General features: G+C 43.8%; 1 protein-coding gene across 6 annotated transcripts; it reads right to left on the reverse strand.

Moving 5' to 3' along the window:
- Positions 1–192: 192 nt before the first annotated feature.
- dnm2a (dynamin 2a) lies at positions 193–27,608 on the reverse strand. Of its 6 annotated transcripts, none has more exons than XM_083977550.1 (22): positions 27,112–27,608; positions 20,702–20,775; positions 20,297–20,446; positions 19,053–19,256; positions 18,791–18,889; positions 18,545–18,705; positions 17,765–17,907; positions 17,162–17,297; positions 16,917–16,984; positions 16,067–16,205; positions 13,891–13,977; positions 12,570–12,640; positions 11,522–11,575; positions 11,180–11,231; positions 9,948–9,980; positions 7,711–7,821; positions 5,716–5,825; positions 5,460–5,571; positions 5,105–5,269; positions 3,958–4,181; positions 3,109–3,372; positions 193–2,828 (listed from the first exon to the last, which is right to left on the reverse strand). In XM_083977550.1, exons 1-22 carry the CDS (start codon positions 27,270–27,272, stop codon positions 2,756–2,758), a joined length of 2,691 nt encoding a protein of 896 aa, XP_083833676.1. In that variant the 5' UTR covers positions 27,273–27,608; the 3' UTR covers positions 193–2,755. The 6 variants fall into 6 exon arrangements, with proteins under 6 accessions (XP_083833676.1, XP_083833680.1, XP_083833678.1 ...); XM_083977554.1 differs by lacking the exons at positions 9,948–9,980; positions 16,067–16,205 and adding exons at positions 10,189–10,200; positions 15,257–15,395 and having other exon boundaries at positions 16,908–16,984; XM_083977552.1 differs by lacking the exon at positions 11,522–11,575.
- Between the last annotated feature and the right edge of the window lie 28 nt (positions 27,609–27,636).

Below are 27,636 nucleotides of genomic sequence, written 5' to 3' on the forward strand. Positions count from 1 at the left end.
TTGAGCAACGCCTCTCTCCAGCAGGCTGTTGCCATAGGAACAAGTGCTGGTTTATGTCAGTCTGTATTGGTTTTAGATGTAGAGAGGGAGGCGAGTGAGGAGAGGAAACCCAGGAGGGGCTCTACTTTATCCTAGAGAGAGAGAGCATAGGAGATGGAGAGAGGATCACACACGACACAAGGAGACACCAACCACCAGAGCCAGTCCCTTTATTGTACACAACACCTCTTTATTTACTCTCCTTTCTAAATTAGTTCATTTTTGTTTATTCAAATCAATTAATTGCTACAGAGGCACTTGACAAGGGTTCGCAAAACAAAAAGGAAAAAGAGATTTTTGCAGGTTGGTTTCCGACCCCTTTCACCAGATCCAGACAGAGGGAGGGAAAGAGGAAGGAGGCAGGGTACAACCTAATGACTTACAGGGCATTTACAGTCTGGGCTTCTCAAGGGCAGGCTTGAGTGACAGGCATGAGGGAAACGGCCAATAAAAAGTTGTATTTTCTTATTATTTTATCATAATTCTCATCACATGAGCTGTTGATTTTCGTGTGGAAGCTCTAATGTGTGTGCAGTTTAATACAGAGATTTAGATTCAGTTTTTTGTTCCATATGGCACTGTCACTGAAAGCCACACCTGAAGAGAAATGCAGGGGAAGATAAAAAAAAAAAAAAAAAAAAAGAAGCACATTCTGTCTCAAGAGTCTGTCTTTTTTTTTGGAACATTTTTGAAACCTTTGCCGTTTCTTTTGTCTTGTCGTGTTGGCTCATTAAGTTTCTATCCCTCTGCAGTGAGAACAGGGAAGAGTCTAGACAGATTCTTTTTAAGACAGGATGTGCCTTCATACACCACAACTCCCACCACCCGCTCACCATCTCTACTGATCAAACCACAAATGGAAAACATCCAAGTAACCCAACGTCATTCCCCGCCTGACCGGATTTCCCCCTTACCACCCTAAAGATATTTTTTTTTAAAAAGGTGTTTTTTTTTTTAAATGGTCAAAAGAGCAATCAAAAGATATTCATTATCAAATAATCACAGCCCCGTGTGCCCTCCCGACATACACCACGTTTTTTTTTTTACACAGCTAATCCCTGTAGCAGAACCCCAATTAACAGTCCAGTAGAGGCCTGGGGGACTGAGGAGCAGATAGTTACACAGAGCTGATACAACTGCAGCCAAAACATTAAAAGAACAAACAAATGCCCAGGTTATAAATAATGCGTCTGGAGATGACCGATCTCTTTTTCCATACATCCAAAGCTAATGAGTTGACAGTGTTAGTGCTTCCTGTAACCACGTCTATACAGTTGGATTTTTAACATGTTGGGCTTTGATTATAATTACACTTTTTTGTCGTCACCCCTGCGATTAAATGAAATACAAGTGCTAATTCCCCTTTATAGGCCAGCTATATACAGTGATATTCTTTTAAATGCATGGAAGCGGAACTGATAGTTTATAATAAACATCCTGGACGACTGAGCCCAGACTCAGATGTGCCAATTTCTAAATGCTAAATACCATCTTTATTCTCTACCATCACAGATCTGTCCTAATCTACACACCCCACTGCTTCGCTGAGTTTTTTTTTCCCCTCTCTGAGAGGAAACTGTACTGAACTGTGTGCTCTGCTCTATATGAATCAGCTAATCCAGAAATGAACAAAGGCTACAGGCCTCGCTGGGGTTCAACTGAGACTGAAGGGATTCAGATTCAAGGCTTTAATAACTCAGAATTAGAAGAGAAAAAGCTTCCTGCGGCCCTCGGCCTGTCTCTCTCCCTCTCCTGGGTTTTCATGCATAGTGTTCTGGTAATGGATTACAACATCCCTGCTATGAGTGGCTTGTTCTGAGGTTAGATGGGTTCCAAGTGCTTTGAGTATAACGGTCAATCTGGCCGACGTCTTTTTGTTGTGGAAGGATGTTTTTTGTACAGAGGGGGGAGCTGTAGCTTCTCTCTCAGTCTCATACAACCTTGCCCTGTGTCTTTTTACACTTTGTTTTTTCTTTTTCTTTTTGTTGTTTGTTGTTTTTTTCTTTTGTTGTTGCTGAGATTAGGTTTTCATTTTTAAAGCTACATTTATGACGGTCATTAAAAAGGACAAAGTCGCTCAAATAAAATAACACAAGGAAGAAGGGAGGGGGGGGGAACTGTAATAGACACCACCAAAATAACAACAGTGATAATAAGCTATTGGTTTTCAGTATGAAATCAGTTAGGAAATGAAAACCAAGTAAAACATTATCAACAGGTTAAGTGTGTATATTACACAGTGATCTAGACTTGGGCGTCTGGGTCGATCTACAAAGGTGGAGGGAGGGGAGAGGAAAGCCAGCCTGTAACAGTTATTAAGTTATTTCAAAGGCTTCTGCCAAGAACCATGTCAGAGGAAATAAACCAGTTATTACAATTAGAAAAAAAGCTCTTGGACTGAATTCGACACATCGTCTCCTACTGATAGAAGATGATGCATCCCTCTTATCAGCTGGGTTTTATTTTGTATTACACGTTTTCCACAGCAGTCAAATGTAATGTTCAAGTGGTTAAGGGCCGTCTTTCTTTCATGTGCGCTGATAAAGAGGGTATTAGCAGCTTATTAACATTGCTTGAATAGACATGAATACAGCTGGACGGTGCACATTATGCACCAATATTGTTCAGCCCCTCCCCTTGAGCCCCCCCCGCCCTACAGTGTGCAGATACACACCCACACATAAACACACACACATAGGTGGGCTTTGCCACAGGTCTAGTCTAGCAGGGAGGGCTCAGCAGGGCGGATAATGGTGGGCCGGTGAGAAGGAGCGCCGGGGGGTCTTCGGCTGCAACGGGGAGAGAAGATATAGAGAGTGAGACACGCTCACATAGAGAAACTACAACAACCCGACAGAGAGAAAATTGGAAGTGGAGGACAGAAGGAGAGAGTGACAGAGAGAGAACTACGAGGGAGAGGAGAATGTAAGCAAAGAAATGACGTTAAATCTAGAGACGAGATAAGACACTGGATGATGAGCCCAGTGACAAAACATTTAAAAAATGGAGCAAAACTACACTAGAAACACAAACATCAATGGTTATCACATCGTAGAAATTAAGTCGTACCTGGGAACACCGGGTGGGACACGGGCGGGCCGGGAGGGGATCTGTGGGGGGGCGCTGAAGGGATCCTGGCCGCTGTTGTAGGCGTTGATGGGTGGACCCGGGCGAGAGGGGATGGGTGGCGCACCGAAGGCGGGAGAAGGGTTGAGGGGGACTCCGAAGGCAGGGGAAGGGTTCATGGGTGGTCCTGGTGTTGCGCCCCGGACAGTGGGCGGACGGCTGGGGGGCGGGCCCGTTGCAGGAGGCGGCCGGCGCTGAGGGGTCGGGCTGAGAGGAGAATATATGAGGATGAATCATGGATCATTGATTCATTTATCTGTACACACTCTAGGAAAAAACTGTAATAAGTTACTCCTCTTTTTTTTTTTTTAAAGGGATAGTTCAACATTTTGGCAAATTGGCTCATTGCCATAATCCCTATAGTCATAGCAAGGCAAGGCAAGGCATCTTTATTTATATAGCACATTTCATACCAAGGCAACTCAATGTGCTTTACATAAAGACAAAACATTAAAAAAAAGAGAAGCATAAAACAGAAGCATAGCAGTAGGTTCGTTACCTTTAATTGTGGGTGCAAGCTATTTTTAGCCGTTTGCTTGCCCCCACAATTAAAGGTAACAAACCTACTGCTATGACTATAGGGATTATGGCAATGGGCCAATTTGCCAAAATGTTGAATATATAGATATATATATATATATATATATATAATATATAGATTTTTTATTTTTATTCAGACAGTCAAACATAATATCACAAGGTGAAAATATGTCTAGTTCTGACTGTGAATGTCAAGAATGTGTGTTGTGTTTTCCAGCTGTTACATCTACAATGCCCCCTCCACCCTCTCACCTAGCCTCTGCCATCCATTGGTCATTTACGGGTGGGGGTACCGGGGTGGTGATGGTGTTGGCGCTGATGTCGCCGATAATGAGCAGTGCCTCCTTGAGAGCGTGGTACATGCGCAGCATTTCGTCTCGGCGCTGGGCCTGGTCAGCCGACTCCTCCATGAGGCTGTTCTGATCCCCAGAGGAGTAGAGGTAGGCCAGCAGCTCCGAGTGGATGAAATCCTTCGCCTGAATGGAAGAGTGGATTATTTAAAGTTGACACTGAACAGTTTTTAGATGTGGGGCATCCAAGGCCAAAAATTAAACGATCAAAAGGTTCATAAATTGAGAAATGTGGTTGAAAGAAGTGAAGAGCTAGAGACGGGAAAGGAAGGAACTAATTAACCACAAGAGGGAATGATTTATAGAGACTGGAGATAACTGGTCCTCAAACTGAATATTACAAAATCTTGGCCAAGGGGCTGTTAAGTGGTGGAAATGCTGGCTAAGAGAGAGACTCTGTGTGTGTGCGTGCGTGTGTGTGTGTGTGTGTGTGTGTGTGTGTGTGTGCGTGTGTGTGTGTGCGTGTGTGTGTGCGTGCATGTGTATATAGTTGCTGGTTTTCTGGAAGACATCAAGTGAGCTCACTAGAACAATAAAACATAATAAATGGACAGTGGCCAAGTCTCTGTGTGCACGCATCATAAACTCTGTTAATTAGTGTCTTTAAGTTTATGACCTCGTGTTAACATGAAATATACGACCAACACTGCTACAAAAATGTACAGCAAAACTAAACACTATTCTTCACAGCTCTGTGGCGTGGTGACATTTGGAGCTAATTACATGGCAGTTCATTTGAACTCGGCTCAGATCACTGGTTTATCAGATTGTGCGAGTACTTTTTGTGAGTTAAGTCTGCTACGTTAACTTTGCTGGGATAATGGGCTCTGTGCAGTATAATAATATTAACTCTTAAGGCCAAGCAGAGAACCGCAAAACTGGTAAGTTCACATTTTCATTGTTCTGGTAGAGATCCAGTATTCAGCAGAGCACACAGGCTTCATTGTGATGGGACACACTGTGTTGAACTCATTTAAAATCTGTTTCAGAACCTGCAGACACTCTGCTAATGGCTTATGTCTGGTTGCTATAAGGACTGACAGACTCACACTGTTGATCATGAGATGCATGATGGTCTTGGGCACAAGGTCCCTGATGGACTTGTTGATGATGCCGATGTACGAATCCACCAGATTGCGGATGGTTTCCACCTGTCGCTCCAACTGGGGGTCCATAGAGAATGTGTCTGCAGGAGCAGCCTCTTCATTCTCCGCCTGACGAGAACGACAACAACAACACACACACATACACAAACAGGCAACAAAGATGAAGCAGAAACACACTCACTCTTTGTCGTCGCACACCGTGAAGGTAGTCACTGAAGTGCGACCAGAGAAAAAGGGAGGTGCAATTAAAAGACCATATTAACTCATTTTAATGATACACAAAGCTACACCCACATACCTGGTCCTTCTCCGGATAAACCCCCGCCCTGAGGAAGGATGCTTTCCAGCTGTCCACATCCTCTTGAGAGTCACAGGCCAGTTCAATTTGGCGAAGGTCCTTGTACACGTTCCTGCATAGATAAACAATGGAGAGACACACATGCTAGTGAGCGTGTGTGTAGGTTTAACTCGGTAGAAAAAGATTTGAATGCGCGCAAAAGCACAAAGAAAAGAGCCGGCGTGCATTCAGACCAGTCGAAAAACACGACCCTGACCTTGATTCCGTGTTGAAGATTGCAAAGATGTGCTTTGCGGACATAAAGCCTTTCTCCACATCTCTAATTTTCAGGTTATCCAATGGCAGCATATATTTCTTTTCCTTTTCCTACAGAGAGACACACAAGAGGAAACGTTTATTACAGCAGCAGACGCACAATTAAAACAACCCTGAAACCTAGAAGAGAAACCGCATCTTCAACCGAGCGGGTTTATATTTTAGCAACAAGAGAAGAAAACAGCCGACAGCAGTTTTGACACTTCTTCGCCAGTGAGCAGATAAAATGGAATTCATTTCCTCTTGTGTGGACGACCACCATGATGGTGAGCTGGAGAAATATATGATGACGGAGAGGAGGAGGAGGAGGAGGAGGAGGAGAGGAAGAAGAGGAGGAGCATGAGGGAGTTCTTGGGGGGATGGGGTGCCAGCTTTCACTGTGGAGCAGAGACATCTGGAAGCATTTACGTCTGCACTAACACAGAGCGGCACAGGCCCAACGGTTACATCACTCACAGTTCCACACAATCCCCTGCCCCCCACCACACACACACACACACACACACACACACACACACACACACACACACAGAAAGGGACAAATACTTAACTGCACGTGCAAAGACAAACAAACATACGTGAGCCTGAACGAACTGAACAAACACGAATCATGAGATTTGGGTGTGTGCGTTAACTCGTACAGACATAACTAACAGTCCAACCACAAAAAGATACGAGAAGACTCATGTGGACAAGCGCTCGCACACATGCACGCTTGTACACGTACACACACACACACAGTATCACACCCCCCCTCCGGCCCCCGTAACCCAGTACGATTTCCTGCAAATTCCAAAGTCAGATCCCGGCTGGAACATTTCAGCCCGCCTGCCACGTCAGTTTGCCTCCACCATCCTCCCTCTCTCGCTCTTTCTTTCTTTCTCTTTGGCTTTTTTCGCAAAAGACGACCGCCAGAAAAATATACCATTTCCAGTGGGTGTTCGGGCACACGGAGGCCACTGGACTGGAGTTCATCTTCAGCAGTGGTTTTCTAGTGCTATCTTTTAGTGGTCTTTTTTATTTCGGCGAGGAATGACTCTGATGATTGAGGCCTTGGGAAGAAGATCAAGCGGTGAGACATTGCAATGCTATTTTATACTATGCTTTTTTTATGTGCTCAAGATCATTAGAGGCAAATGTTCCAATTTAGTTTAATTAGACTTTTGGGTTTAGTCTGAAGTCTGGAAGTCGTCAGTGAAACTGCATGATTTGATTCTAGATCACGTAGACTTTATCCATCAGTGCACGTCCTTTGTGCTGGATGTTACTGTGTCCTTCAACAGAACCACTGAAAAGTCCATAATATAATAAAACTATACAGCTGAGTTTGCTGAATGTACTCTACTTCTGTTCTTCAGTCGAGAGGGAATACAGTTCAGCCATGTCTGGATTTATTAACTCGAGTCATTTGAGAGAAATGCTCTAACAAGGTCATATTTTATTTTTCATGTATAAGCTTTGGATATAAATAAAAAAGTATCCGTCCTTATAGAGTAGCCACTTTCATGTACACGGTTTTATGTTTTTTTTCTTTCTATGAGTGCAGTTGTTTCTCTGAGGTAATATTTGCTCTCCATGTCCTCTGTACTACTGTCCTAGGGTAGCGACCTGCAGCTGCAATGACCTCAGGGTCCTTCCTCCTATCAGAGTCCTAACCCCCCCGCCTGCCCAGTGTTCAGACTACCTGTTCATCAGGCTACAGCTGAACAGTAGTCTGCACATTGGTTAGGCTGGGCTGGGACGCACACACCTCCAGCAACAGCGGCTGATGGCACCAGATCTCCCGGCAGCAGCAGCAGCAGCAGCGGCGGCAGACAGTATCTTCATCTCTATGCATTCCTGTGGTGCTGTGTCATCTATCTTAGCTAGCCACATCCATGTGTGTGTCCAGTGAAATGCAGCAATTTAAACAGAACAGAAAAAAAATTCCTCTCACCTCCTCGTCTTTGTACCAGGACAGGGACTCGGCAGTCAGGACAAACCAGTACTCTTTGGAGCCTCCCTTCATGATGCTGATGTTGATGGTTAGCCAGCCTTTCCTGATCACCTGCACAGGGACGAGACCGTGTGGAAGGAAGAGAAGGGTGGAAGGGAGAGGGGGGTACCAGGAGGACGGAGGAACAGCTTTAACAATCAGGTTTATGCACTGGTGACATGAGGGTCCCATTAAGTGTTGCACCATTAATACTGGGGTGTGACTGATTAATAAAATATTACCTACTTACCTGCAAGGTCACTGAATTTGGTCTTTTTTTTATCTTAAGCTTAAATTATTATTTTTTTTTTTGCATTTGACTCCAATAGTAGCATGGATTAATGGTGAAACTTAATGAGTAAAATGCACAGAGACAGTAATACATACTGTGTTATATGGCCAGATGTATGCAGAAGCATCAGAAGGTTTAGTAAAAAACACTTAAGATTTTTTTTTTTTTTTACACACCAACAGAAAAAAAGAGTCTTTAAACCAACAAACATGACCAGATGGTGTCCAGACCATGCTAGCCCTGACACACAGTCTGAGACAAAGGTCGGCAGTGGTATGTTAGTGTCAACGGGTCAGTAAAAGCTAACCTACGTTAGCTGGGTTATTGAGTTAATTGGGTACACACATGACGGGTTAAATCAAAACCTGGATGATTAAAAGATGAGGAGAAATGATTGTTAAAGACAGGGGGTAAAGGAGGACGAGAGAAGTGCAATCAAAGAGTTCAAATGCAGGGGCTAGTAGTCTGATAGAGTTAGAACAGAAAACAACACAGCTAAATGAGAATTTGAAGAGGAGAGCTGGAGAGGGAGGAAATACATCAGTCTGAGGCTGGACCGAGTGAATCACTCTAAAGAAAATAAGCAATGCATTTTTGAGGAGCCCTATTCACAACTGTCGCTTCATTTTCTTTTCAAATAGACTCTCAGGCCTTTCCAAGAACAATAGGGGGAACTATCTTATGAAACGTGTGCTCTCGTGCTAATGGAAGCTAAGTGGAAATGTCAATTTCAAAGCCTCTTTTGTGAGCTCCCTCTCCATCCAGCAGAGCACTGGAGTGAGTTATGGAGAAAAAAAAAAAAGGTTCATTAGTTCAAAAGTGCCAACATAAACATGGGTGAGGAGGCAAGAGCAAAGGAGCTAAACTAGCAGTTTGCCTTGAAGAGGAAGTAACTTTAAGTTTTCAGAAACAAGGAGTTTTAAATCCTCTGTAGTCAGGTCAGTTGGAAACATAACCAAGTTGAGTTGACATTAGGAAAGAGGTAATGATGTGAGTGTCACTTTTAAGATGCTTTGAATGTGATTATTTTTGTTCAACTGCCTGTGGTAGACAACTGTGCACACAATACAACGTTCAACCCATTTCTGTAAAGGTAAGTGATGCTGTGGTCAGTTAAAGGTGTTAGATCATTGTTAGATTACATTTGAGATCAACTCTGAGGTTTGAAATGATAGAAACAAAAATGATAAAAAAGGGAATTTGTTAATTAAAATTTGCCTCCATTAAAATAATTGACAATTTGATTTAAACAGTGAAATACATCCCAAAGCCATGACCAGTCACTATGTTAAAAAATAAATGTTGATCAGCTCTGAGTAAAGAAATAATAATTTGAGTCAACAAGGAAAGTTGGATATGAACTTAAAGTCCATCCAACAGGAAAGTATTTTAACATGCATTCAATCTAAAATGAAAAAAGTAAACACTATAATTTACACAAAAATTTTAAGATAATAACATTTTGTGTGTTTTGTTGATTTGATCGCTCCCCACTCCCTCCCCCATTTTGTCTGCGGTGATATTTAGGATGATTCTCACAAGGCAAACTTCCAAGTCACCGTGCACAAGGCAGCAGCAGAGGTATAAAACCAGAGACAAGTCAGAACTGATGCCGTTCACGGTTGGTGGTGGGTGGGAGACTTCCATGATCTCTCTGTAGTTTTTTCGTGGAAACAAATATCAATGCTACAAAAGAATTTTATAAGAATAAAGCATTACAATTTTTGAGAAAAAATGTTAGTAGCAACCCAGGTGCGTATAATTAAAGACAATTACTGTCGTATTGAAATGACACCGAGGATTACGGGGGCAATTGTGCCACGTTTTGCTGTAAAGACAGTCCAAATTATTGGTTACTGTGCTAGAGTTATAATTGATATCATTGTCATCAGTCTGGAGACTCTACCTTCTCCTCGTGGACCTCTCCCAGTCCGACCAGCTGCAGGGGGGTAGAAGATCTCATTATGGTGAGAGGTATCGACTCCTGTATTTGCAGTAGTCAAATGTTTATCCTGTTTACTCACAGCAGTCTGCCCTTTCCACCCTAACCATATTGGCTAACCTGTGTGTGATGGCCTCAGTTCTTCTGCATGGCCTACCACTGCTGCCCCCTGGCAGGGTGCGGTTTAAATCTGTGGGGTACTTACCAGAATTTCACCCTGCAGTAATAGGAAGGGGAGGGGGAATTAAAGCAAAGGAGGGGGCAGTATAAAATCATAGCCAACAGAAATGAGAAAGCCGGCAAGCAAAGGTGTGGGACAGATGAGAAGTATGAGGAGGGGGAGAGGGTGACAGGTGGGAGGTTTGAGGGAAAGAAAAGGTTGGAAAAAAAGGGGGTGGGAAAGGTAAGAGTGAAAGGTTTGAAGGAGGAAAAACAGTAGGAAACAGGAAGTCCATGAGACAACCAGAGAAAAACAGATGTAGAGAAGAAGGAAAGAGAAACAGAGGTAGAGAGGGAGAGAGAGAGAGAGAGAGAGGGACAGACAGAGCAAGAGAGTTACATGCAATTAGAATTACTTCAAGTATACCACAATTTGGTTATGTCATATTTGTTGCTCAGTCGATAGGTGCGAGGTCCATGCACACTCTGAATCTCAATACAAAAGATGCTTGTGAGTTAATGGGGAAGGCAACAAAACAATCAACTCTGTGATTAATTGTTGCTTTGCTTCGAACAACATGCCTGGGTCACATGCAAACGGCAATTAATAACAGCCATGGAAACAAATGCTTGTTTCAGAAAAGCGGGGGGAAGCGGGGTCTTCCTTACGTTCAACTAAGGCTCAAATCTCCCCTCACCGAGACTGCAATCTCTAAAGCTGATTAGCAGTATTACAATCTTCTTTCTAGTACACACAGAAACTCAACAAAACTTTGTCTAAATGTCAGTCTGAATAAAACAGAAAAAGGGAAACACTGAAGACAAAACCGGGTACAATCAGTAGCCAAAATAATGTACAGGGGATTTGTTATTATATTAACAGTTAGATAACGCCAGGAGTGATTAGGGGATATAGGCTAAATCGTTTGCTGCCGGAGTCAGTTTTTTTTTTTGTATGGTTGATTAATAGGCTAAGTAAGGGAGGCATCAGTCAGTGGAGATTAAATCTGGGATTGAGCTGAATGATTAAAATGTACCTGGTTGGGTATGGCCCGCTTCTTGTTAGCAGCTGTGTTCCTCTGCTGGGCACTGTCATCACACAAGAGATGGAGAGAAGAGATAATAAATATTGATGACACCGCACCACAACACCTCATTTAAAAATATTCAGACTTGATATTCATGTGGCACCTCTGTATCAGTGAGACTCTGTTTCCAGTTTTCTATGTGGACTTCAGATAAGTGTGTTGTTTTTATTATTATACTACCACATACATACGTGAAGGTAAGAGTAAATCTGGATAATATGGGGAGAAAGTCTACCATCTCACAAACACACTGCGCACAGACACAACCCTACGTCGTTTCTGCCAGCCCACCTGTTGTTGCCGTACCCTGGGGGGCTACCATCATCCAGCCTTCTGTAGTCAAGACTGAAAGTGACGTCATGAGAACCGTTACCTCCGACACATTACACATAGATAGTCCACGTGCCATGCAGAGGTTCGGCAAAGAAGAACCCTCACACACGCGCGCACACACGGAGGTTTGCGTTGTTACTCAGTCAATGGCACAACCCACACGGAGGAAGACGGAGGGGGCGGGGGGGCGGGGCTGTAACCACTACACTAGGGACTACGTGAATTCAACCACGACCTCTAAACCACTTAGAGATACAGCACCGAGAAAAGAAAAAAAAACTGTGAGTGTTTTGCAGTGTGCGAATGAATTTCCCACTGCAGCTACTAGTAAATAGCAGCAACACATTAGCACTGTCGACCTTGTGGTGTGTGAACTGGTTACTGTCCATTGGTATAGTACAGTAAACACTCCTTCTACAGTAATGGCAGCCAAACAGCCTGCAGCAGACAGGAAGTTTATCTATCCAGCAATCAGTCATGCTTGATTGACTTTGTTTGTAGTGGGAGGTGATACTGCTACATGCAGGGAGAGAGGGCGAGGCGGTGAGGGGGTGGGGGGATGGGGGGATGCCAGCTAATGATTATTGTAGCATCCACCACCTCCCCTACAGGGAGATGCTCATGCTCTGATGTGGCTGGATCACTAACTGGCATGCCACATCACACTGATGCACAGCAGCTTACAACATGTGGCTAATTATAAACAACACTTTGATGCAGTGGCAGTGAAGTGGTAGGGGGGCTCTGTTGGGTTTTTAGAGCAGCAGCTGGGTTCCACTACGTACTGATGATGGCTGAGAGTTGCGTTTTCCTTTTTGCAGAATCTACACAACCACAAGTGCACCTCAGACAACAACAGGCAACACGTTGTTAATCAGGAAAACACAATTCCTGTGCTGTGACGATGTGAAGATGCCGGCAACAAGCTGTAAGTTGGCCTAGAAAAAGTTGAGGGGAGGGAGGGAGGGAGGGAGGGAGGGAGGAAGGGAGGAGGGGGGGTACGTACTTAGCAAAGCCTATGAAGTCCTCATGGTTGGTGTTGATGTAGGACAGCTCAATGTCAATCAGGAGCAGGACCTTAATACGAAGCAGAAAAATCATGATTAGGATGGAGAAGTCTCAATTAAGACACCACTTCCAGACAGTCTCACTTCTGATACTTCACACTTGTGAAACGAAAGTAACCATGACAGAGATTAAATCAAAAAGCCATGTTTAAAAATAGCTATACTCATTACCTCCCTCTATCTTATATCACCAGTACAGCAAATTGCAACTGTGGTGGAGCTGAGAGTGATGATGTTACTCAAAGGTTTCAGTTCATTCAGCCTGGCTCACATCCTGCCTGGCAGGGCTGTTACCAAATCTAAAACTTTCATAAGTCTTGGTTTATGTGGAGTAAATGCTCCTCACCTCACCCTCACAGGAAGGTGAAGTACTGAAATCAATACACATCAGGTTTTGGAAGATGATTAATTCCCCTCTTTTCCATATCCTGAAATCAAAACTGCAAACGGCTGAATTATCACATATCTATTAAGAGGATGTTGCCGTGTTGACTGTAGTGTAACTTGCTGACATTGTCAACTGAACCTGAAACAATGCCGTTTCTTTTATCATGACCCAGAAATCTGCTATGCTGTCATATACAATAATCATGACTAAACGAGAGAGTCAAAACGCAGATTCTTATTCTTATTAAAAACAACTTGGTTTGTTTTCGATTAATCTCATCATCACACGCTTTGCAGAATTGAGCCGTCATCATTAAGCTTTACAACAACACATCACATACTTGAAGGAAAACACTTTACATTTTGTTAATGCTCTGTTGGCAGTCAAGAACGCTGAAAACCAGCTCACAAGCTAACATAGCAGCGATACCACTAGTGGCAATAAACTGCAAGAGGACTGCAGCTGTGTCCAGCAATGGCTTTGTGAGTTTTGACTGTTCTCCATTTCATAAATGCTAATGGAATAAAACGTTATCTGATACTCTGAGGGATGACAGGATGCAAATGTTTGTGTCCTAGTGATGAGGATGTAGGATCAACAGATGTAGCCGATCCCACAACCCACAAAACACATTACTCAATATAGTGAAAGGTATTCAGGTGACAGTTGCGAGTTGACCGAATGTTAGATCTTGTCACTTGGAAGGAGGCGTAGCTTTATCCCACCTCATCACTGCATAATACTGAAGTGGAGCAACATGTGAGGACAGTCGCTCTTCTTTATTTTCTCTGCATATGAAAAAGATTAACATGTCTGACCCGAGCTGCGCTTGAGAGCCACTGGTGTATTTCATCAAGATCCTAGCACCTCACCTGGTCCTTGGTCTTCCCCTCTCTTTCTCTGACGTGGGTTGTGACAATCCTCTCGGTTTCCTCCCTCAGTCTGGGGTAAGAATTGAGCTGAAAAGCAACACAAACGCACAACTGCAGCGCTGAACAGAGAAAACACACACTCACACATACAGTACATACATATGAGCTTGAGCTTAGTAAGACTTACCAATAAGTATCAGAGAGAAACAGGTGTGAGAAGTGAGAATAAGTAAAGGACAAAGAAAAGGGAAAGAGATAGTCAAGTGACATTTCAGCGTCACACATAACAACTACATCCCAGCACGCACACACACACACACGCACACACACACACACACACACACACATTAGACTTTAAATACACAGTGATTGTTCTACAGGGGAGTAGAGAATTTACCATCAGCCAGGGATGACGAAGAATCAATGAGGTGGAGCTGTAAGTTTGCCATTTGTTTTTAGAATATAAAAAGAGGAACTGACTGTATTTGGAGTAAACAAGGAAGAGGAATGAACAGTCAAATAAACTTTGGCGCCATGTCGTCAATACATTTACAACAGTCACCTGTAGCTGATGGTAGACTATAGGTAGGAGTTTCTGATTAGTGAAGACTGGATGAGAAGAGTGAAATGTGAAAGAGTGAGAGACGAGACAGAGGTGACGCTGAGAGACAGAGGAGGGGGAAGGATGACTGGGATACGGAGTCGTTTCATGGTGTGCAGCGCCTCTCTCTGCCCACACGATGGCAGTGGAGCGCCGTTGCTATGGAAACACTTCATTCAAGCTCAAGCGGCAGCTGCTGCTGCTGCACCCACAGAGGCAACTGGTGGTTCTATTAGCATCGTCCCACCCGCCCCTCACATCACTCCCTTTCTGTCCGGGTTCAGCAGGTGAATGTCAAGTCTTGCTGCGTGGGGGGTCAGGGAGGGAGAGACGCTGGGCGTTGCTCCACCCAGGCGAGGGGGGAGGGGGGAGGGGGTCCTGGGCGGGCACGGAGGGAGGATGCAATGTGGAGGTGGGGGAAAAACAAAACAAATACTGTAACGACTGATGCTGAGGTGAAATACCATGAGGGGGCTGGCTGGTGGAAATTTTAAGCGGTGCTGTGCTTAAAATTTCAAGTTTCTAAATTAATGCTCGATCTGAATGGAAAGGAGGTTTCACAGAAAGTGGGTGCGGAGTAGGGATGGGACAATACACACAATTTGAAGCACTCGGCACGGATGGTGTGGTGGCGATGGGGACAGGGGCTGATTGGTGGTGGTGACCATTGTATTGGGATGACAGATACATATCAGAGAGAAGAGGAAGCCCTTTGTCTTTTCATGCCAGCATCATCATCATCCCAACAGGCGTGTTCCCGGTTACCTTAACAGCACACTTCATGACGAGTGCAGTGAGTTCGCACACCACAAGGTCCACACATTTGAGGCTGGGCTCTTTGAGTTTGAGGATCTGCTTTTTGACTATCGCCTCGAAAGCCAGGTCGGGGGTGAAGAGCCCCGTTCTGAACGGTCGCGGGGGGCAGATTGCGTTTTGGTTGTGACGGAGAGAGGAGTTGGTAGACATTAAGGAAAGAAGAGAAAGAGGACAGGCAGGAAGGAGAAAGAGAGGAAATAAAAAAAAGAGAGAAAAGGGGTTGTATAGTTAGTCATTTGTAGTTGCTGACAGAAAAATCAAGCAATGGAGAGAGACAAGCCACAGGTTTTTCACATCCTCATCCCTGACTAGCCAGTTCCTCTAAAGCTGGATCAATATGGTAGAGAGACTGGAGTCACCTCCAGCTCGGGGCCAGATTACATCTTACAGCTCCTGTGTTCCTGGCTCGGTGCACTGAGCTGTGAGACCTGCAGCTTGTCCAGGAGAAGAGCAGAGACGCTCAGACAGATCGAGCCCCCGAAACATCTCATATCCACGACGACACGTCACCGTCACAACACTCCACAACACGACAGTGCCGCCTTCATACAGGGCAGGAGGGGGCTGGGCTGGGCTGAGGGCAAACCTGCACACAGACTGCTTCTTTCTTTAAATGCAAATGCATGAAACTAATGAGTTAGAGGTGTTGGGGAGAAGCTGGCAGCTAATGGTCTGTGTCAGAAATACCCTCTGCCACACCCATGGATGCCCGTGCCCTGTGTCTCAGCTGGGTTGGGAGATGCTGGACACCTGCAGTACCTTGTTGGTGCACTGCCTGACTGTGTTGATGAGCTCCTGAATGACCAGATCGATACATTTGAGACAGGGCGTTTTCAGCTTAACGATCTGCTTTTTCACGATGGCCTCAAACGCCAGGTCTGGAGTGAACAGCCCCGTTCTGAGGATTTACAGAGAGACAGAGGCACAGTGGCAGACAGATGGGACAGTTAACAGACATGTTGACCAACATAAAACAAACAAAAAAAAAACATGATGATTGGGTATGCAAAAAGACAAAACGGTAACTGAAGAGATTTGAGATTATAGACAAAAAGGGAAAGAAACAGATAATCAACACTCTGGCAGCCACAATAAGGGATTAGAGATGAAGCACCAGAGATGGCACAGGTGTAAATGTAATTCAGGAAACAGCCACAAAGGAGCTATGACAGACAGAGGAGTATCAATGAGGAACACACAAGAACAAAAATGCAGTGGACAAAGATACATGTAACACAAAACCTTGTAAATTAAACGCTTGAGCAGACAGAAACAGAAAAGGAGTGGGTGGTGTTGCAGTGAGGAGATAAGGGGATTGGAAGAACAATGACTGAAAGTAGCAGAGGAAAAAATATTGACATACAGTAGAAAACACTTTTTGAATACACCAACACCTAACTGGCACTTTTGGTCTGTGATTGTACAGTTTGATTGTAAATACTTTAATTAAAGTAGAATAAAAGCTTTGATGGATGAAGAAAGCAAAGCAGGCAGGTAGAGGGACTATTTCATGTTGACAGAGTAAAGGCTCTATTTAGTTCTGAGAGTGGCTTCTTCAGAAGTCGGGGAGAGTTTTTTTTTGTTTTGTTTTTGGCTCTACTCCACTTGCCTGACACCATGGACGTTCTTGATTGCGTGACTGATTTCTCGCCTCAGCTCCTTCTCATCAAACACAATCTGAAAGAGAAAATGCAAATAACAATGCCGGTAACTTAATTTAAAAAGCACCTTTAAAAACACACGTTTACAAAGTCACAAACAAGTGTTATCGCAGAGCCAAATGATAATTGATAAAGATTACAGATCAATCTTCGGGTCAAATTGCTATGTCACTGCTCTCCGTGGCACACTAACCTTGACCAGTTCAAAGGGGAAACGCTCATGGAAGAGGCGGTTGATCTTGGCACCGCCTGAAAGTTCATTGGTGTCAACCTGGTCCCCCGAGCCTTCAATGCACTTCTCAAAGTCCACACCAAACTGCTGCACCATCCTGATAAGTAGGAAACACAAAAGACACGACAGCTGGAGTGAATAATTTCCTTGCAGCTACAGCTAGAGCTTTCCTTGAGATTCACTGTAAAACATTACTTTACATTAATGCAGTAAAATCTGTACGGCAATGCTAGTGCTGAACACCAGTAAAATGTTTATTTTAAGTCATTGTGTTGCAGTAACTGATGTTAGATTTACTCAAAGACAGAGTGAGTGATATGTGAGATATATTTCAGCTCAGTTTAGCTTCATTCTACACACAAAAACATACTATTATTTCAAAGATAATGATGTAATTCAGTCAAAACAACAGAAGGTCAGTGAACAGTACTCTTTACTTTTAAGACTCCTAACCTGTGGGCGTCTAATAAGACTGCAAAACATTGTGTTAACCTTAAATGAACCACTGCAAATGCTACATGTAAGCTGAATCTCTAATGAGGAGTGATTTTCAAAAACACGCACTGCAACAAAGCCTTGGTCTTGCGTGTCGGGTCATCTGGACGGAAGTTCTTGTACTCCTCCACCTCCTTCTCCAGGGAGAGGAGCTGACTCTGCAGCTTACTGCGCAGACCAGGCAGGGTGTCTCTGATGTGGTTGGTCAATTGCTAGAAACAAACAAAAGGAAATATTAATATTAAATTGGAATGGACTACCTCCTTCACTAAGATTTATTTCTTCTTATCCACTTTTTAAAAACCAGCTAAAAATACATCTCAACTTCTCTTGAATTTCCCACTCTCTCCATATCCCACATCCGTACTGTCTTTTTATGATTTCAATTAAGGAATTTTTTGTACCTTATTACTGATCACTTTGCTCTTTATCTCTCCATTTTTTCTCATTTTTGTTCATTTTGCTCATGTAAAATTGATTATGTATGCACTTTATCTCCTTTTTCTATGTTTATTTGTTAGCCATATAAAAAGAACAAAAAGCCAGCAACACTCAGTGTCTTTCTGATGTCTTTATTGTCTCACTGGTACAGGCAACTACCACAGACCGGTTTCGACAATCAGTCTTCATCAGTGTGTGTTTGTTAGCCATAGAAATTTGTCTTGTTGTAAGTTGTTATAGGGATGGAACTTACAGTATGTACAAGCCAACCGGCTTTGTTCCCTCCGTGCACCAGTGAATTTAAATGTGTGCTAAATAAATAAACTAAACTAAACTAAAACATGGCAAGGGGAGAAGGGTGTATTTTACAATAGAAAATCAAACAAACATAGACGGGTGTTAGCAGACCTGGTTCAGTGCCTTCTGTAGATGCGGTGTGCCCATACGCTCTGCCATATGTCTGTAGCCAGGGTGGGACAGGAAGAACTTCCTCTCTGCACCCATAGCAGCACGAATGTCCTTCTTCCCATCAATGTCTTTCTGACTGCGGTTCACCACACCAATGTAGCCTGCACGCAGCACCACAAACAGTCAATGAGTGAAATAGCCTCTACAGTAAGTGTCTCTCTGTGTGGGTGCTTATATAATACTCACCTCGACGCAGTGGCAGCAGTTTGTTTTCAAGGATGTCCTTTGCATCTGTTCCTTCATCCATCAGGTCCAGTTTGGTTATAACACCAATGGTGCGCAGACCTTCAGAAAATAACAGAAACTGCATCACTTCAAACACCTCGCACTCATCTTTTGTTACTTATTAGATGTATTACAGAATACTACAGGCAGAAGACAACTGGAAAAAAATTCAACATTTAATCTGTTTTCTGAGCCACAAACTACTAGAGTGATGCACAGTTACCCTGTGGGTCGACCTCCTTAGCGATCTTCAGAGCGTCCGAGTTGGCCAGGTCAGTGTTGGCAGGGGTGACGGCCAGGATCAGACAACTCTCCTTCGTGATGAACTGCATCAGCATGTCCCTGATCTGGTGCTCGATGTCCACGGGCTGGTCTCCCACGGCGACCTTAGTCATTCCCGGTAGGTCAATCAGGGTCAAGTTCAGCACTAAACCATGCGGACAAAGAGAAATAAAATGGCTTAACGCATTTTTTACATATAAAAAAAATATATCATTCCTCATTCAGGTAATGTATTTCAGATTTTTTTTTTTTTTTTTTTTTTTTTTACAGAGAAACTATTTATTTTCATTTAGTCTTTTTAATTTGACACATCATTTGCTTGATACAACATTTGAATGAAATGAAAACTCAGGTTGTGATGGATGTGACACAAATAAATGTTTGATTAATCAAGAGCAGTCACTAGGTTGAGAAAACAGCCTATTTATTGTGTCGTTCATATGTTGTTGTTGTTTTTAAATAAAAAGCTAGAGTCGTGAGCTGTACATGAACTCCATTTTCCTTCTTATTCATAAAAACACCAGCAGACAGTGACTATTAGCTATCAACTTAACATGCTGATGGTGTCTGTGGTGGGAAGGGAAGCTTTCATCTTGCATCAAAGACATTTTCTCTGCTGTATAGCCAAGTCTAATTTTACCCCGTCAAATAGTAAGCGCCGTTAATACCTACATATTTATAAGCGTTAAATTGAATTAGAAATAAAGAAATAAACATGAAAATGTCTAAATTTTGATTGTGAATTGCCTGCAACAGCTCCAACACGGAGACGAATAGATACGACAGTCATTCAGAGAACATCACACTGGTCCAAACAACAGAAATCTATTTAGTTTGTTTGTCTTTTTGATATCTTACAAGGGTCTCATTTTGTATACATCTCTGTAGCTCTGTTTGGGGAATACAGACAAAATTGCAGCTGAGGTAATATCATATGATGATAGCAATATACACGGTTAAATTTTCTTGAAATGCAATTGTGAAATTGTTTTGTCAAAACAAACAAACGTGGAGTTATGAATCCTGGCATTATAACATGATTAAATTCAACATGATGCCAATTAGAGGAATACATACTGTGTTAACCATGAATCTCTGGTGAATGGCAATTTTATTCTGCCTCATGAGAAATCTTTATCCATGTTTATGGATGAGTGCTTTGACAACGAGACTTGTGTCCATTACCATTTGGTGAGTAAACCCTCAGGTTAATTGGGATGGGGGAGATGCCTTTGTTGGAGCCTGTTATCCTCTCCGTCTCCGCCTCAATTTCCGACCGCACTTCATCGAAATCCACAAACTTCTTCCCCTTGCAGTGCAGGAATTCGGCATATTCTGTACAAACAGGGACAATGTGAAGCACAGGAGGAGAGGGTGGGGGAGGCGGGGCAGGGCGGGGGATGGAAAAAGACAAAGGGGGAGAAATAGCAGGGAAGAGAGAGGAAAAAAGAGAATATTGAATTAAAGAGATGAAGGCAGCAAATAGCAGACAGGGTGCATAGCTTGAGGCACTGTGGCAGAGAGGCCATACGCAGGGCAGTGATGAAAGGAGACAGGGATGCGGGCTGTGCACTGGACAGACACACTCACCTGCTTTATTGTTGACCAGCTGCAAAATGAGGGGTCTGCGGGTAACAATGCCTGATCCACGTGGAAGAAAGTCCCTGAGAAAGACAGACAGAGGAAGAGGAAGAAAAACAAACAACGGGATTGTTAGAAGTAAAAAAAAAAAGGGGTGGGGGGTGGGGTGGGGAAGAGGGCATGTCAGACAAAACAGGAGCAGATAAGGGCAAAGAAAGCAACAGAGAGAAAGAGAGAGACAGAGAAAAGGGAAAGAGACAAGGAGAATGATCAGTTACTCATTACACTCAATGTCCATTTCCTCACAGTGTGCCCTCTAGTTAATTGATGGGCATGGGCGATTTTCACGCCTCCAACTTGTTGCACAACAAATCAAACGTGACAAAGTCATTTTCTCTAATCATTAGAGCTTTAAAAGATCAATTCACGCACTCCCACTCTTGCTGTCCTGGGGTAAATCCTTTGAATATAACTCACAGTTGACACATATACCATATTCTACACTTCAATTGACTTTTAGTTTATGAATTTCAACAAATCTATTCTCACACTGAAGCAGGCAGTAAAGATAATGTCATCCAAGGACAAATCGTAAAGCTGCTGTTGCACAGAAGATGAATAATGGAGCAACTACAAGCGCACCCTGACAGCACCTGCGGTGATTTGACTAGGATATGAATTCATTTTTTCGATGGCATACAGTCAGACGACACTTATTTTGACATAACATCTCAAAAAGGAGTAACAGGATCACAGACTCAAAATGTCAGTCTTGATGAAATATCTCAGAGTTGGGGAGGAGATTATCCACAGAAACAGAAACTGGAGAGAGAGACACGATATAAATTCTGTCTCAGGGTGGATTCATGTTTACTATGATTCAGCAATTTGTGGTGTTTCTCAGTAGATGAACTTTTTCTGTGTAATACAAACAATGCAGGGCTCCGGACTTCCCCTAAAATTTGAGACGGTGCAAGTAGACGTTTCATAAACACTTGTGCATCTGCAACCAGTAAAGTTAAACTGGTGAAACATGGAAGGTGCAAATATGTCATTGCAGGTGGCAGGCCAATGTGTGTGAGGATCATGAATTAAATGGAAATGTGAATATTTGCTTTGCGATTTACAGTGTGCGACCCTAAATTTTCTGGGCCACTGTGCTCCTCCGAGTAAAAACAGTTAGTCTGGAGCCCTGCAATGCTCAATTTACTGTCTATAAAGCTTTGGGCAAAGGCCATGTTTACAGCTGGCCTCCTTCAGCGTCTGCATGAACCCAGGCTGTGTCAATAAATACAAGAGATCCCACCCATGATATTAGCTCAACAATAACAGACTCAGGACTGACAATTGCCACTGCTTTGCTCTGGGGACATTCTCACCGACAAACTTAACGCTTCATAATGATGCATGCACTGCCCAAAACAGGAGGTGATGGGAAAACAAACAACGGCAAAATGCTACTGATGCAACAGGGCGTTATTGAGACACCACCAGCCGACAGGAAGCTCAACAAACTGGCTTGTGTGTTGCTTTCTAAGTGACATGGTACCTGAAGAATTTTTCACCACATGTTTATAAGTTGCTTAGTCAGCCCCTTCTTCAGACAAGGCTACTCCACCCAGTCTCTTTCTTTACTCCCCTCCCTCCCATTCTGGTGGGCCCCAGTGCTGCTGCTCTGCAAACATGCTACATCTGGTGGTAATCACCAGCCTCGGTCCTGGAGTAATCTACGCAGAACTGAGCCTGTCACTAGCCCACATTCTGCCTCTTCCTCCCCGCTGCCAGACCTACGGGCCTTTGGTGGTGCTCAGGCTGCCTGCTGACTTCAGATTGGAAGAGATATGTCAGCCACAGGACTGAGAGTGAGGGGGGGGGGGGCACACACACCAACATGCTGCCAGCTTTTTCCTAGGTTGTAGTGTAGTGGTGCGGTGAAACAGTGCGGAACATTCTGGATGTTCCCTGCATCAGCAAAAAACCCACAGGTCTGTGGTTCAGTGCTGCTGCTGCTGTGTCATGCACATAATGTGGAGCATGCAGGCATTTGTCTACAGGGGCGACAGTATAGAAAGCCCTGGATGAGGAATGGGAGCAGCACGGGGAGGCTCGGAGATAAAAAAAACAAAACAAAGCTGATATATAGGCTGAGGGATAGGGCAGACAAATTAGACTGGATGTTGATGTGCTCACAGCAAGGATGACCTCTTCAAGACACTGCTAATGTATTGATGCATGTCTCCAATTACAGGTGACTCTCACTGGATTTTCAGCAATAAAATGCCGTCTCGCCAGCTCAACAAGTGGCTGCCGGTCGGACACGCAGTGATCAAGTGAAGCTCAAATAAAATACTACATGGAAACATTTTCAAAGAAATTGCTCCAAAATAAATTTAAAAAAGAAAAGAAAAAAGCACTTTTTGCAGAGACAGAATCCAACCAGTCAGTCTTCATATTTACTGAATTGGATAAACAGCAGTGGCATATTGAAAGGAAGCGAGAGGCCGGGATTCCATTATTGATGCGCTGTAAATGATAGACGAGGCTGAGCAGATTGTGTATCATTTCATGCATTATGGATGGCCGAGCAAAGAGCATCAGTCTGTGAGCCTCCCTCCATCTAACACAACACGAGAGAAAGCAAAAGCAAGTGATCAGGGGGGGGGCAAGAGAGCCCGCTCCCCCCTCCCCCTCCCCCTACCTGCCTGCTTGCCCAACAGCCTCTGTCTGTTACAAACTGGCAGCGCAACTCTGAAGAGCCGTACGTACGTAGCCTACAGCTGATCTTCCCCTTTTCATCTGGGTCTACGGAGACCAGGCCGTTGTGTTTTCAAACATAGGAACCAGCGTGTGAAACTCAGAGGTCATAGTACTGAGGATAGTAGGAGGGAACAGTACACATACACACAAAAAAAACATGTTAGTAGTGGTTTTGTGGGGCATGTGGTGTGACAACGAACTTATAATTATGGCTACCCACATTCCCGCACATAGGCATCACCAGACACCAAAGCCTCTTCAAGCACTTCCAAAAATCCAGCTGCTTAGTCGAAAATCTCTTTGCTTGCTGCCACTCAGCTGTACTTCTTGTATGTCCAAGGTGTTGCATGCACACATACACTTTTTGTTTGACATTTTGTTTGAATTCCTTTATACTGTATATCCTTATCACTGTCATGGTGTAAGTCTATTGCCAAATACAGCCTTGGAGAACATTTCATTCATGCTCAAGGTGAAACTGTTCATCTCTCTATCCGTCTTGCTAGTACAGCTTGAACTGTCCCAACACTTTAAATCCTCTATTCTCTTCAAATTCTACTTGCCACAGATCTGATAACAGCCTCCCCCACCCAGGCCAGCTTGTAGCGCAAGATATGAGGTCTTTCCTCTGGGACAAAGACGTCACCCTACTACAGCACAGTAATCTTTGAACCGAGAGTTAATCATGATCCACAACATGTTGAACTATACACAGTAGTAGAATAACTTGAATGAGTTAAGTTGAGTAACTGAAATCAAGTTCTTAATACTTTTCATCAATCTCATTTTCTTATTATTATGGTGTTAAACACTCACAGACTTCATACTTGTTGTAAAATGATGTCATGTACAGTAGATTCTTGTGGCAGCGAAGACTTAGCTCCCTCAGTAGTGGTTTGATGCAAGTCTAAACCACGGAGGCAACACATACCACACCCAAACCCCTACCAAAAACACAGAAACATTCACAAATACATGAGGCTGACGAGCCAGGGTGATTTGATTAGCTTCTCTCCAGCAAAGTATGCGGAGTGGACCAGCCGACTGACAGACGCGTTCTCGTCTCCAGTAACAAACATGGAGGGAACGATGGACCAAATCACATCAGCAGGAACGGGTCACACAGAGCGAGCGTGTAATCTAAATCTCGTCTGACATGCCTGGGCTGAGAATCAGGACTGTGTCAACTCTGTGAGACAGACAATCACTACAAAGCAAATATGATAAACCCCTAATTTTCTCCCCTTTGTCTCCGCTGCAGAAATACAGATAATAACGGTTACAGCAGACAATTTGCCAGCGAAAAGAGAGTGAAGCAGTACGTTAAGTCACTTGGCAGCCATCAGATCATGACATCAGCGTGGAGTTGAGGCGGGACACAGTAAAAGGAGGAGCATGCACGCTCTGTGAATCATACAGTCTTATGGCCTGAAATGTGTCTCTTCCCAGCATTTAGTCGCCCAGTGTCTATTGTCATTGGTGCCACAGAAAGAGAAGGAGGTATTATTTTCATGCCTAGGGACACAAGAGATGAAGCCAGCCTTTCACACACACACAACTACTGCTCATCAGGGGGAAAAAAAAACATTCAGCCACTGGGGAAAAGGGCTAGAGCAGCAATTACTGACTGTGGCAACAGTGGCTCATTGCTCGTGGTTAAAAGTCTGTTGTCACAACAGAGAATTTGAAAATCAATTATCCTGCAACGCTGAACACTCGTAGTTCTTGTGTAATAAATGACATAAAGGTAAAGGGTTTAGGTATTATTGCCTGCTCCTGTACAGTACTCAAACAAATCCTTAGATCAACAATGAGTCAACCTTACAAGAAGAACACGCCTGTCGCTATAATGAAATGCAGAAACTCCCATGACCTTCTAGGCTGAAGTAAGACTCGACCTTGTAGCTACGAGTTTCGCTTCTACTGTTCCACCTTGTCAGGCGGCCTAAAGTCCACCTGCACAGTGAGGAGCATACAGAGTAGGTGGTGTACTTTGTATTGTGTGATAACAGCTACGGTACACACCTACAGATATCCTTGTACATGTTGTCATGCTACAGAATGAAAGTGAAGTTGAACTGGGGTTGTAATTTTCCTCCAGATGCATGCATGTCCTGTCAACTGGCAGAAAGTGGACGGCCAACACTGTGAAATTGAGGTCATAAGGAAATGTTTCGTCGTCAATACAGCGGATGTGTGTCAAGTGTTCTCACATAGCAAAACCCCACTGATCTGAATTAATGTGTACTGACTGTCTGGCGGTCTAATCTTCATGTGTATTCTTGCCCGAGAGCAGTTATGACATGCTCTCGCCAGTGTGTTTATAACAAAAGGCCTGTCTGCATGCCATCTTCTTACTAGCCAATGCACTTCCTCGTCTCTGTCAGCTGGCCTGCACGCATGTATGTGATTGTTCGATCCCCGTGTGGGTTGGGTTACGCGGTGGAAACCTGTTAAACAAGCTGCTTCAGATCAAGCTTGGTTTGTTTCTTTATCTGCACGGTGCTCTCATTCACTGTTGATGTGGGAGAGGACAACAGGACCAGCCTGTTGAGGACAACTGGACCGGCCTGTTGAGGAGCACTGTTGCTGAACCTTCAGATCACCAAGAATGGAGAAACACTGTCCCCATTTCCTTGATTTCCAAAGAAAACAACAAAAAAAACGAGACAGCAAAAGAGGAAGATAGTAAAGGAAGTTGTGTCTGGCGAAAAATGTGAACTTGCACTGTTTGACCGAATCTTAACAAGAGACTGCGTGGTGCATTAGGCTATATCAACCCCTCTGATGACAAAGTCAGCAGCTAAAGGCCACATCTCTAAAGGAAAGGAGGTGGCTGACACTCCACCTACTAGCCCACCCAGTGACATAATTGTACTCGCACATCAAAGAGGATGAGCACCATAAAACCAACAACAAACTCTCATGTGTGACACAACGAAACCACAATCAACAAGATAACAATTACTAGTCGTGACTACTGTTGGGATTTTCTGGGTGTGGCCTGGAGATATAAATAGAGCCATAGGAAACATGTCCCATTCAGATCTGAGGCCAAATTGTTCAAAATCATAACAAGATCATCTACACTATGATTTACTGAGAATAAAACTGCCATGGTGGGACAGAAACCTTGATGTATGTAATTTGCATAGACCTCCTAGGAGAGTATGTCAACAGATAGATACTTTCTCACAGTTTGATAAAGGCATGAATACTGTGGAAAGGTTTGGCAATGACCAGAGAGACAACCCCAGAGCAAAGCACCCAATCTAGTTCTACTTCCGCTATGTATTAATATCTTAAACTTGTGCACACATCATTGTTTAGAGACAGTCTCGGTTGAACAGGGAACTCGTAAGTACACAGAACTGGAAATGAAAATAACATTTCGTTTATACCAAGCTCCTGGGCTGGCGCAATGTTTTTGCCACGTACAGTACAGGCAGGGTGAACCTATACGCTGAGTAGAGTTGAACCTGCAGCCTCCTCCATTCTGTCAAGCGTTACGACAAGTGCGTAAAAATAATATTGACGTTACGCACAGGGGAGAGTAACTAACGTTGGTCTATCCTTATGACAAATTAGAAAGCTGTAACTAATGTATTAACTGCAAATTAAAGCTTAACTTCATCTTTAGCGTTACTATTAAACTCACTTACCTGCCAACAAAATTTTCCAACACTGAGCTTTTTCCAGCGCTCTGCCCGCCGACCACGGCGATCTGAGGCAGGTCTAGATTGCAACTCTGTCCGATGGAGCTGAAAGCGTCTTGAAGCTTGTTGATGAGGGGAATCAGGTCTTCCATGCCCCGGTTCCCCATGGCTTCGTTGGCTCAGAGAGAGAGCTCCCCCCTCCAACACCACCTCAACACAACGCAGACCAGAGAGGAGAGGCTAACCGATAGCCGCGCTAACTTAGCTGGGTAACGTTAGCTTAGTTAGCAGCAAGGTGCTCTCGGGTTACTCTGTTGAGTTTCCGCCGCTTCAAACAAAACAGCTCGGGCTTGTTACTCCCTCTTAAAACACTCGAGCTGTCACCGGCAATGCAACTCACACTAATATCATTTCGTGTTCTCGTACATACATTAACTAAAATATACTCAGTCAGTCGAGACGGACGGAAAACTCGCAAAACAAAACTTCCTCTACAAAACCACCATCCGGTCAGGGAAGACGACCGGTGTC

This window comes from Trachurus trachurus (assembly GCF_905171665.1).
Source record: "Trachurus trachurus genome assembly, chromosome: 8".
Lineage (NCBI taxonomy): Eukaryota > Metazoa > Chordata > Actinopteri > Carangiformes > Carangidae > Trachurus > Trachurus trachurus.

Coding starts and splice junctions, on each gene's coding strand:
- dnm2a (XM_083977550.1), bottom strand. CDS start 27,272: ATGGGGAACCGGGGCATGGAAGACCTGATTCCCCTCATCAACAAGCTT. Junction 11,232..11,521: donor CCAGGGTACGGCAACAACAG/GTGGGCTGGCAG, acceptor GTGTGATGACAG/TGCCCAGCAGAGGAACACAG. Junction 5,572..5,715: donor ATCTTCAACACGGAATCAAG/GTCAGGGTCGTG, acceptor TTATCTATGCAG/GAACGTGTACAAGGACCTTC.